This window comes from Oncorhynchus kisutch, linkage group LG14 (assembly GCF_002021735.2).
Source record: "Oncorhynchus kisutch isolate 150728-3 linkage group LG14, Okis_V2, whole genome shotgun sequence".
Lineage (NCBI taxonomy): Eukaryota > Metazoa > Chordata > Actinopteri > Salmoniformes > Salmonidae > Oncorhynchus > Oncorhynchus kisutch.
This window is the reverse complement of record NC_034187.2, coordinates 59,932,552-59,945,054: the sequence shown is the minus strand read 5'-3', so window position 1 is coordinate 59,945,054 and position 12,503 is coordinate 59,932,552. Positions and strand designations below refer to the sequence as shown.

At 43.6% G+C, this 12,503-nt stretch overlaps 1 protein-coding gene across 1 annotated transcript; it reads left to right on the top strand.

Annotated features, from left to right (window-relative positions):
• Positions 1-4,160: 4,160 nt before the first annotated feature.
• Positions 4,161-12,472, top strand: prcc (proline rich mitotic checkpoint control factor). Its single transcript, XM_020501678.2, has 7 exons — positions 4,161-5,112; positions 5,227-5,274; positions 7,756-8,235; positions 9,801-9,899; positions 10,158-10,304; positions 10,576-10,641; positions 10,969-12,472. The coding sequence occupies exons 1-7, from the start codon at positions 4,786-4,788 to the stop codon at positions 11,053-11,055; spliced, it is 1,254 nt and encodes a 417-aa protein (XP_020357267.2). The 5' UTR covers positions 4,161-4,785; the 3' UTR covers positions 11,056-12,472.
• Positions 12,473-12,503: the final 31 nt, after the last annotated feature.

The window sequence follows — 12,503 nt, the reverse complement described above, 5'->3', positions numbered from 1 at the left end:
AAAATAACGTATTTTTCTGACCACCATATGACCAGTTGGTCATAATTGTGACTATCTGACCAGCTGGTCATAATTCTGACCACTATAATATGTGATATATTATGTAGCCTACTGGTCATAGTTAAGACCCCATCATAGACCCCATTATTACCTATTACGGAAGTCCTTGTATGTCTCATTTGTGAAGTTCCTGTAAGATCGAATTTCTCCTCCAAATAAAGTACAGGAAATGAGAACCACAAATGTTGTTGTTGGGTATTCATGGATCAGTATTTCAACCCAAACACGGTGTGCTTAGTAAAGACAGTAAAAGTTGCTAAAATACACTCACTTTGGATCAACATGATAGCAACATTAGATTTGTAAAAAAGAAATAAACAAAAAAAACGAGCAATCCCATGTGGCAGTCTGTGAATGAACTGTCCTGTCTAAGAGAAACATAGCATTGCATTCGCACTTCATTTAGCAATATCTGTTATGATTATGCAGAATAGTGCAGAAAAGCTAGAATGATCAGCTGCTGATGAACAGGTGCTCTAAGGTCAATTGAAAGCTCATTGGATACAGTACATACCTCCCACAATTCCAAATGAAGAACAATGTTTCTACCATTGCGAAACCTAAGGATGCCAGTGCCACAGTCTCTACAACACCAGATCTCACCGCCTCCCTCCTGTGACACTCCACAACTGACACAGCATGCTGTGTCTAGTGGAGTTTAAGCTCAACAGCTGGGATGTGAAGCAGCAACTCCTGCAGGGTCCTCCAGTGTCCTCTGTATCAGTCTCTTGGTCTTGGTCTTAGTCTTTGTATATTTAAAGGGTTCATTTCCCTGAAAGGTTTAAAGGATGTCCATGTACTTGAAAGATACCATGTACCAATAGCTTATTTTTTGTCAGATCACCATAACAATGGTAGATTTGTACCTGCTGGACCTACTGGACCTAATACACAATAGGTACCTACTGTTCTCATTCAATAGGGAGATTTGTTTTTAGGGTTAGTGTTTGGAATTTTAAAAAACATTTTTATGGTTAGGCCCATCAGGTGCGTGTTCAGCATAGGGCTGAAATCTATCTACATGTCAGAGTCCATTCTAATTGTTTTGTATCCTTTGACAATACTGACAATTATTGAAATGTGCCCTTTTTTTGGTTTGATATGACTTTTATGAATATTTGTACCATAGGATATTGATCTATGGGGCGAATAACATTTTCCATGTCAAAGTCAAGGTGCACAGAAAAGGTGGATTTGCAGAGTCTGATGGTGTGTTCAGTAAAGTTGATGGATGTGAGTGGGGGACTGTGGCATTGGAAAATGGAGCAAATGGGAGATGTATTTTGGGAGACCCAATTGCTTTCGTGCAAATGGTGGAGGATGCATTGGAAAAGGTGGAGTTAACCAGAGTTACCAGGAGTGGTATGTGGTTGATTTATTGTGTATCGGAAGAACAAAAGGAACCGGTAAAAGGTGTCATCTCTGGCATCTCAGTGGAAATTGAGGCTCCATGTCATAAACACCACATACCAGGAGCAGTGGAGGAATGTAGGAAACGTATGGTGAATGGACAGAAGAAGGGAAGTCTATATGTTATTGATATTTGATGAAGAGTTTCTCCCCACACATGTATAGCTGGGGTATATGAGATACGCAGTGAGAGGTTTGTGAACAAGCCGTTGCAATGTCGTAATTGTAAAAGGTTTGGGCATTTGTCAAATGTGTGTAGAAGGAATAAATATGTTACTGAAAACTCAGTCAAATCAAATCAAATTTGATTTGTCACGTGCTTTGTAAACAACATGTGTAGACTAACAGTGAAACGCTAATTTACGGCCCTTCCCAACAATGCAGAGAGAAAGAAAATAGAAAAATAATAGAAAAGTAAAACACATAATAAAATAAATAATAAATATACAAACATGGCTATATACACGGGGGCCAGTACCGAGTTGATGTGCAAGGGTACGAGGTAATTGAGGTAGATACTCCATATATACAAAAGTATGTGGACACCCCTTCAAATTAGTGGATTCGGCTATTTCAGCCACACCCGTTGCTGACAGGTGTATAAAATCGAGCACAAAGCCATGCAATCTCCATAGACAAACATTGGCAGTAGAATGGCCTTACTGAAAAGCTCAGTGACTTTCAATGTGACACTATCATAGGATGCCACCTTTCCAACAAGTCAGTTCGTCAAATGTATGCCTGCCCCAGTCAACTCTAAGAGCCGTTATTGTGAAGTGGAAACATCTAGGTGCAACAACGGCTCATTCCGCAAAGTGGTAGGCCACAAAAGCTCACAGAATGGGACCTCCGAGTGCTGAAGTTGTAGCGCGTAAAAATCATCTGTCCTTGGTTGCAACAATCACTACCGAGTTCCAAACTGCATATGGAACCAACATCAGCACAATAACTGTTATTTGGTAACTTCATGAAATGGGTTTCCATGGCCGTGCAGCTGCACACAAGCCTAAGATCACCATGCACAATGCCTTTTTGTAATTATGTTAGCACAGCTGAAAACTGTTGTTTTGATTAAAGAAGCAATAAACTTGTCCTTATTTAGACTAGTTGAGTATCTGGAGCATCAGCATTTGTGGGTTCAATTACAGGCTCAAAATGGACAGAAACAAAGAAGTTTCTTCTGAAACTCGTCAGTCTATTCTTGTTCTGAGAAATGAAGGCAATTCCTTGCGAGAAATTGCCAAGAAACTAAAGATCTCGTACAACACTGTGTACTACTCCCTTCACAGAACAGAGCAAACTGGGTCTAAACAAAATAGAAAGAGGAGTGGGAGGCCTCGGTGCACAATTGAACAAGAAGACAAGTACATTAGAGTGTCTAGTTTGAGAAACAGACGCCTCACAAGTCCTCAACTGGCAGCTTCATTAAATAGTACCCGCAAAACACCAGTCTCAACGTCAACAGTGAAGAGGCAACTCCGGGATGTTGGCCTTCTAGGCAGAGTTGTAAAGAAAAAGCCAAATCTCAGACTCTTTTTATTGGCCAGTCTGAGATTTGTCTTTTTCTTTGCAACTCTGCTTAGAAGGCCAGCATGCCGGTACTATTTAATTAAGCTGTCAGTATATGGCAGCATGCACCTTTAACGTTTGTTTGCAGCCCGTTATAATACCATAGAAGAAGAAGAAGAAGAAGAAGGGAGCATGGCAGCAAAATGGTTGACAACGTAATTAAATAGGATCATAAACTGGGTTGTTCGAGACCTGAATGCTGATTGGCTGACAGCCGTGGTATTTCAGACGGTATATAACGCATATGACAAAGCATTTATTTTTACTGCTCTAATTACGTTGGTAACCAGTTTATAATAGCAATAAGGCACCTCTGGGGTTTGTGATATATGGCCAATATACGATGGCTAACAGGCTGACGACACCGCTCGCGTGTCTGCATTGCCAAAGGCTAAAATAGAAGTTAGTTCTATTTGTGATGCAGATCACGCTGCAAGCCCTGCCTCTCCCATGTCCTCATTCGTTTATAGAAGCAGGTACCCACTTGCCATCTCCTCATTGGTTATACCCACGTGGGTGACTGAAAGACGATCGAGATCGGTGGCGGTAATACATCTAATTTATGAAAGTTGCCAATCGCAATATAAAGTCCAGAGAAGAAAAAGCCTGGAAAGAGGAGAGATGACTAGAAACAATTCGGTTGACCATTTTATATATGGATTAATTGTCAGAGTAGAGGACCTTGTGCATTTCAGGTAAAATAACAACTCAATGTTTATATCCCTGGACAAATTAGCTAGCAAGTGCAAGCTAGCTAGCTAAATTGCCATACATGTTTAATGCTTTCGACCTGTCCCCAAATTAATGTAATTTGTTCAGAGTTTGTTTTGATATTTTAACCTGCGTGTCGTGATCGCGTTTGGTGTGGGGGGGACAAAATACATTTATGCACAATGGAGCACGCGCACAGCCGGTTTGGGTTCCATGTAAGGACTGTGTCCAGGCATTCTGCATTGCGCATAAGAACAGCCCTTAGCCGTGGTATATTGGCCATATACCACATCTCCTCTGGCATTATTGCTTAATTAGATGGCGGTGAAATGTCCTTTTTTCCCCATTTCCATAAAAAAATGTGCAATCCCTTTTCCAAACTATGAAAGGCAGCAACACCCAACAAGGAAGCATGTAGTCTGCCGGAAAACCAAACGAAGAAGGTGGATTTGCGTCGAAGCTGCGCAATTAGTAGCAGCTTGAACACTTCTGTTTTGCACGCATCCATCCATGGTATTAGAGACCCCAAAAAGGATAAGCTAGCGATTGCTGTTATTGGATGGAACGAGTTATTTTGGTGGAGGAAAGAAACCATGGGTATTGACTGCATAATATTCAGTGTAACGTTAAACTAGAACTAGGTTAACATTCACATTAAAGGTATGTTAAGCACCTGCCGAGGCCTTGTTTGCTTCGAGTCTAGTCAGTAATCGGCCTGTTTGGAATATTATTAACTTACTCTGCAGTGGCTCGACTTGAGCCGCAGGATTTAGCCTCTAGCTAGCCTTTGGCGAGTCAATTGTTTACAATTTGAAAATGACCTATAAAGTTTGTCATAAATGTAAATTGTTGTCCACAATTTATTGGTTGTTCTAATGAAGTAAGCCTCGTATACGTGTACGGCCAAACAATTTTAGCTAGCGAACGTTAGCTATCGTAAACTTGGCAGGTGTGGGTCGGTGGGTGCAGCTAGCTAGTTAGCCATATCAGTATTTACCCGCTACTTATGCCAAAGCTGCTCCAGAAACATCAACAATGTCTTTGGTAGCGTATGCTAGCAGTGATGACAGTGATTCAGACGAAACGTATAACGTTAGTTCCATCGTCCCGGGTAGCAAACGTGGGGGGCTTTTCGCACGCCTCCCTGACCCCAAAAGGTCTGCCTCAGAGGCACTAGGAAACGTGCGACCAAGCAAAGGGACAACACACTTCTCTTCACGGAACACTGTGTCAAACGATGGCGACGAGGACTCAGTTACCCGTTCTCAACCGTCCAAGGGAGGGTTGCTTTTCGACTTACCTAAACCGAAGAAGCGAACAGAGCCTGTCAAAATCCCTATACCTGAGATAAAGAGAGGGGATGTAAGTAACAGGGCCACAGGCTCATAACCATGCTAGATTTTAAACATTTAATGTGCTTGTTTTGAAATGGATTAGAAGTGTTGATTTCAAAATGATCCTATGTCTTGTCAACAGTCTGACTCTGATGAAGATGAACCAAGGAGAAAGAAATCCCTGCCCCAGGTAAAACATGATTAGCATTTTAGATCATTTTCAGTGACAAATTCTCAGTATATTTAACCTTTATTCAACTAGGCAAGTCAGTTGAGAACTAATTATTATTTACAATGATGGCCTACCCCGGCCAAACCCGGGTGACGCTGGGCCAATTGTGCGCTGCCCTATGGGACTCCCAATCACGGCCGGAGGTGATTAAAAAAACAATATATATATTTCACCAGGTAGGCTAGTTGAGAACAAGTTCTCATTTACAACTGCGACTTGGCCAAGATAATGCAAAGCAGTGCGACACAAGCGACAACACAGAGTTACACATGGAATAAACAAACATATTCAGTAATACAATAGGGGGGGGGGGGGGAGTCTATATACAGTGTGTGCAAATGAGGTAAGATAAGGGAGGTAAGGCAATAAATGGGCCATAGTGATGAAATAATTACAATATAGCAATTAAACGCTGAAGTGATATATGTGCAGAAGATGAATGCAAGTAGAGCAAAATAAATAACAGTATGAGGATGAGGTAGTTGGATGGGCTATTTACAGATGGCCTATGTACAGGCGCAGTAATCTGTGAGCTGCTCTAACAGCTGGTGCTTAAAGCTAGTGAGGGAGATATGAGTCTCCAGCTTCTGTGATTTTTGCAGTTTGTTCCAGTCATTGGCAGCAGAGAACTGGAAGGAAAATTGGCTTTGGGGGTGCATAGTGAAATATACCTGCTCGAGCTCGTGCTACGGGTGGGTGCTGCTATGGTGACCAGTGAGCTGACATAAGGCGGGGCTTTACCTAGCAAAGACTAATAGATGACCTGGAGCCAGTGGGTTTGGCAACAAATATGAAGCGACGGCCAGCCAACGAGAGCATACAGGTTGCAGTGGTGGGGAGTATATGGGGTTTTGGTGACCAAATGGATGGCACTGTGATAGACTGCATTAAATTTGCTGTGTAGAGTGTTGGAGGCTATTTTGTAAATTACATCGCCTAAGTCGAGGATCGGTAGGATAGTCAGTTTTACGAGGGTATGTTTAGCAGCATGAGTGAAGGATGCTTTGTTGCAAAATAGGAAGGCAATTCTAGATTTAATTTTGGATTGAAGATGCTTAATGTTAGTCTGGAAGGAAAGTTTACAGTCTAACCAGACAGGTATTTGTAGTTGTCCACATATTCAGAACCATCCAGAGTAGTGATGCTGGACGGGCAGGCAAGTGTGGGCAGCTATCGGTTGAAGATACATCAGCTATTTGGGTGAAGGAGAAATGGGGGAGACTTGGGCAAGTTGCTGTGGGGGGGTGCAGGGCTGTGGACTGGGGTAGGGGTAGCCAGGTGGAAAGCATGGCCAGCCATACAAAAATGCTTATTGAAATTCTCAATTATCGCGGATTTATCGGTGGTGACAGTCTTTTCTAGCCTCAGTGCAGTGGGCAGGTGGGAGGAGGTGCTCTTATTCTCCATGGACTTTACAGTGTCCCTGAACTTTTTGGAGTTTGTGCTACAGGATGCAAATATCTGTTTGAAAAAGCTAGCCTTTGCTTTCCTAACTCCCTGTGTGTATTGGTTCCTAACTTCCCTGAAAAGTTGCATATCGCGGGGGCTATTCGATGCTAATGCAGTACGCCACCAGATGTTCTTGTGCTGGTCAAGGGCAGTCAGGTCTGGAGTGAACCAAGGGCTATATCTGATCCGGGTTCTAATATTTTTGAATGGGGCATACTTATTTAAGATGGTGAGGAGAGTACTTTTTAAAGAATAACCAGGCATCCTCTACTGATGGAATGAGATCAATATCCTTCCAGGATACCCGTGCCAGGTCGACTAGAAAGGCCTGCTCGCTGAAGTGTTTTAGGGAGCGTTTGACAGTGATGAGGGGTGGTCGTTTGACCGCAGACCCATTACGGACACAGGCAATGAGGCAGTGATCGCTGAGATCCTGGTTGAAGACAGCAGAGTTGTATTTGGAGGGCAGGCTGGTTAGGATGATATCTATGAGGGTGCCCGTGTTTACGGATTTGGGGTTGTACCTGGTAGGTTCATTGATCATTTGTGTGAGATTGAGTGCATCAAGCTTAGATTGTAGGATGGCCCAGGGTGTTAAGCATGATACAGCTTGGAAATGTGGACGTAGGCCTTGCCAACCATACCTATCATGTTCTAAGCCCTCATCTAAGTCGCCACTAGCCGGCCTCCACCCAGTACCCTGCCCTGCACCCTAGACTGCTACCCGATGTATATAGTCATGAACGTTATACGGTTTCACCCACATTATATGAATACACAGTATTTTAGTCATGATTCATCCTATATAACTTATTTAAAAAATGTCAGGATTGTGTGTATTGTTTGTTCTTCTAGTTATTAATGCACTGTTAGATCTAGGAACATAAGCATTTCGCTGTACCTGTGATAACATCTGTAAATCTGTGTATGCGACCAACAAACTTTGATTTGAGGACATGTTTTCTTTCTCTCTTTCCATCTCTATCTCAGGGTCCTGGCACTGGCCTTTCCTCCCTCCTGCCTCAGCCAAAAAACATGGTTGTGAAGGAGATGCAGAGGGCCCTAGTGCCGCACACCCTCACCAAGCGGCCTGAGCCAAGGAAACCCACAAAGCCCTCCTTAGGGGCCTCCCAGGGCCACCTTAGCTCCAGTGCATCCCCCTCCGCCATCAAAGCAGCAGCTAAATCGGCTGCCCTGCAGCTAGCGAGGCAAATAGCTGCTGAGGAAAGTGACGAAGAACTTGCCCCCGAGAACTACTTCTCCCTGGAAGACAGCGCCAAGCCTCTCCCCGCTGTGGTCCCCAGCTTGAACCCGGAGCCTGTCCCCACCTCAGGCCTGCTACCTGCTCCTCCAGGCATGCAGCGTGGTACATTCCAGTCAGATGCCCCTCTGGACTTTAGCGCGAACCAAGAGGGAGCTTGGGGAGGTCAACAGCTAGGGGTGTACCAGCAGCCCTCGGCAGAGCCTCAGGTACGGAGAAAATTTTGGGTCAATGGATACTTTTGGTTATGTAGTGTATGTGGACACGTGCTTGTGGAACATCTCATTCCAAAATGGGCATTAATATGGAGTTGGTCCCCCTTTACTTTAATAGCAGCCTCCACTTTTCTGGGAAGGCTTTCCACTAGATGATGGAACATTGCTGCAGGGATTTGCTTACATTCACAAGAGCATTAGTGAGGTTGTGCGATTAGGCCTGGCTCGCAGTTGGGTTTATCAATTCATACCAAAGGTGTTTGGGGTTGAGGTCAGGGCTCTGTGCAGACCAGTCCAAGTTCTTCCACACCGTTCTCAACAAACAATTTCTGTATGGACGTCGCTTTGTGCACGGGGCATTGCCATGCTGAAACAGGAAAGGGCCTTCCCCAAACTGTTGCCACAAAGTTGGAAGGTAAGAATCGTCTCAACTGTCATTGTATGCTGTGGCGTTAAGACTTCCCTTCACTGGAACTAAGGGGCCTAGCCCGACCCATTATTCCTCCTCCGCCAAACTTTACAGTTTTCAATATGCATTCGGCAGGTCGCGTTCTCCTGGCATCTGCCAAACTCAGATTAGTCCGTCGGACTGCCAGATGATGAAGCGTGATTCATTACTCCAGAGAATGCGTTTCCACTGGCGGCGAGCTTTACTCCACTCCAGCCGACACTTGGCATTGCGCGTGGTGATTTTAGGATTGTGTGCAGCTGCTCGGCCATGGAAACCATGAAGCTCTCAACAAAATGTTTTTGTGCTGATGTTGGTTCCAGAGGCAGTTTTGAACTCTGTAGTGAGTGCTGCAACTGAGGACAAACTACTTTACATGCTTGGGCACTCGGCGGTCCCGTTCTGTGAGCTTGTGTGGCCTACCACTTCGTGACTAAGCCGTTGTAACAGCACTTACAATTGACCGGGCAGCTCTAGCAGGGCAGAAATTTGACGAACTGACTTGTTGGAAAGGTGGCATCCTATGACGGTGCCACGTTGAAAGTCACGAAGCTCTTCTGTAAGGTCGTTCTATTGCCAATGTTTGTCTACGGAGATTGCATGGCGGTGTGCTCAATTTTATACACCTGTCAGCAACCGGTTTGGTTGAAATGGCTGAATCCACTCATTTGAAGGGATGTCCATATACTTTTGTGTATATATAGTGTGTAGCTCTTTATCCCTCTAGCTAGCTAGATGGACATATATAAGCTTAGCAATGCATTGTGTAAAACTATGTTGCCAATACATCAAAATAAACTCCAATAATACTCAACTTCCACAATAGACCAAATACAATAGACCTACTGTGCATTACCAACTCAAATGTCCAACTACAACTTATTTTAGATGAGAGCAAATTATGGATATCAGTCATACCAAGCTGATATTCAGTTTCAAACATCAGATGTACTATGCCCAGAATTGATCCTTATTGACCCCTGTGAGTTTGGCACACAGCAGTTTGCTGTAAAATCTCTTGTTCTCATCCGTTGAGATGACTCAGGGTGGCGTAATGCTCTTATGTCATGTTGCATTGATACAGGCTAACAAAAAACATCCTGTTGGATAGGGTTACTACAACGAGGCTTACTACCAGGATCCCGAGTCTGACCCAGCGTTGCCCGAGCCAGAGCAACCTTGTTCCTCCGCCCTGTTTGATGATGAAGCGGTAAGAATGTTTCTTGACTTGACATTGGTCTGTTGGCTTGTTATTGATCAGGAATGTGATTTTTCCCTGATCAATCAGGAAGCCCTTCCCTTCTGACATCCTGTATATCACTGAATTTGACCTACCCCGAAACCAATATCCTGCTCTTCTTGATTTGTTTTATATTGTCCTGATTGCATCCATAATTGTCAGCATTGTTCATACACTGAATAGAGGTTGCTGCTTCAAGATATAGAAGAGTATATTTTCTGGTTGCAGTTCATGAGGCTGCAGGGGAAGAGGAACAGGGGCAAGGAAGAGGTAAAGTTCCTGGAGATTAAGGGAGATGACCAGCTGAGCGGCAACCAGCAGTGGATGACCAAGAGCATGACGGAAGAGAAGCAAGAGCGCAAATCCTTCAGCAAGGTGAGGGAGATTTGCACTGGAACCATCCTCATATTGCTTACACTTGTCCATTCTTTTCAGATCTGTGAACATCAAAGGGTTAGGTGCTAGGAGCTGAATTGGAACCTGGATTGTAGTAGTGATGATGGGGTAGGGGAATGTAAGGCGACGGTGGATTTAGAGTTGAGGAGTTGGTAGGTTAGGACTTTTTTCATGTCGCTTAGTGAGGATTTTGTTATCTGATCTCAACCTTGCTTGGGCTGACTCTCTAACCTCTTCCCTATGTCTGTAGAAAAAGGGAGACCAACCCACAGGGCAACAGCGACGCAAGCACCAGATCACATACCTCATCCACCAGGTGAGTAAATACTGTTTACATTGCTACAGTACTGTCTTGGACCCTAACAACAAGGTCCCATTCAGTAGACCCAAACCGGAGAAAAACAAAATGTGTCCCCACTGGACAAGTTGTCCTTCTGTTGAGAATTTAAAAAAAAATGTTTTTCCCTGTTTGGCGCCTACTGAACACGACTTGGCACACCTATCACTGGCAATCATTTTGGAAACACTTAACATGTATGGTTATTGGCCTCATATCAACAGACCTGGATTTGACCAGATATGTGATTTTTACAAGCAAAATGTGTCAAAGTTTGAGTTAACTTGTAATTCTGATCACCTATAGGCAAAGGAGCGAGAGCTAGAGCTGAAGAACAACTGGGCTGACAACAAGCTGACTCGCCGGCAAACACAGGCCAAATACGGCTTTTAAGAACCGTAACAGAAGGCTTGGTGGCATGCATAGCCCCCCCCCCCCCGGAGATTTAGAGTAGTACAGTCCAGAAGATTTTCTCAACATGGGGCATATACCCTTGCCGTGGGGGAGGGGTTACACACCTCATAGACCCATCCTTGGAGATGTTAGCACTGACTTTCCTTTTTGTCCCCCCTGTTTGTGGGCCTCCCTGGATTTGATACTTAAAACATTGCTGATATAAACAGTAGTTTTGGTGGTCTATTTGATATTTGTTTGTTGGCTGCATAGGAAATCAAACTAATCAGACTGCTGCACACATGCTTTCCTGGGAAATTGTATTTAAAGGCAATTTTATGTGCTGGTGGTATTTCACCAGATTACACATTACTGATAATTGGTCGTTCCAGTCTGAGCATAAGAGGAATGTTTTCCTTGCGGAATCCATATTGTATGTTTCCAATGGTGGGACAGTGACCTGCTCTAAAATGTCAATCCAACCACAAGCTTCCCCTAGTTTTTTAAATGTTAGGAAACACATTTTTTTTCCTTGGTGGAATTTCCCTGTTGTGGAGATGTATTCCAAACAGGTCAGGTTGAAGCATCTCTTTACTGGATTTTGGGGGAGAGTTAGTCTTTGAAAGGAGCCAGAAACTTCTGTCTGCCAATAAACACAATCATATACAGTGATGACTTATTGGTATTATAATGAACTGTGCAATTTGAATAAATACTGCCTGTTGCTCAGCCTGTGGAGAATCTTGTAGGACATTGCCTTCTCTTCAGAGGGAGCATGGATGTGAAATTGGATCTGTTTTGTATTTTACCATCCTGGCTAGCTAACCAGGTTTTTAAATGTCTCTTTTGCCAGACCTCAACATTTAGTGAGGATTTGTGAATCCATGCTTCTGAAGGGTGCTCTCTGCACATTCTGCTGGTGTTATAGCAATTCTGGATCTAAAGACATCAGATACTGTATGTACATTCCTTGCTTACACTTACCCAATCCTCTCAGATCGTCACGGGTGTGAATTAAGAGAAATGGAACTTGGAAAGGCAGTTTACTAATCATTACAACATTACATCTTGGTTCTACCTTTCGTGATGAGCTAGCTCGTGTTTTGTATATTGACTCCTATTAAGTAAAAGCAGATATAATGTAACCATGTTCACAACTTGGCATTGGCAGGGACAAAGACTGGCGCTGCCAAAAGCACCCCATTGGGGACAATGCTATAGACAGACTGCTAGATTTCTAAAGGTGTTACGGCTAACTATTTTAGGCACTCAGATCTTAAAGGTCTGTGCTTTGCCAAGCTCATTAGGAGGCATTTCAATACTGTATATCTATGTAAGAGGCAGGGGAAATACCTTTTTGTTTTACCCTATACTGTTACATGTTTTGTGCTGTTACAATAAATGTTTCATTTCCTGACTTGCCAGATTTGATACGTATTGTCCAACAC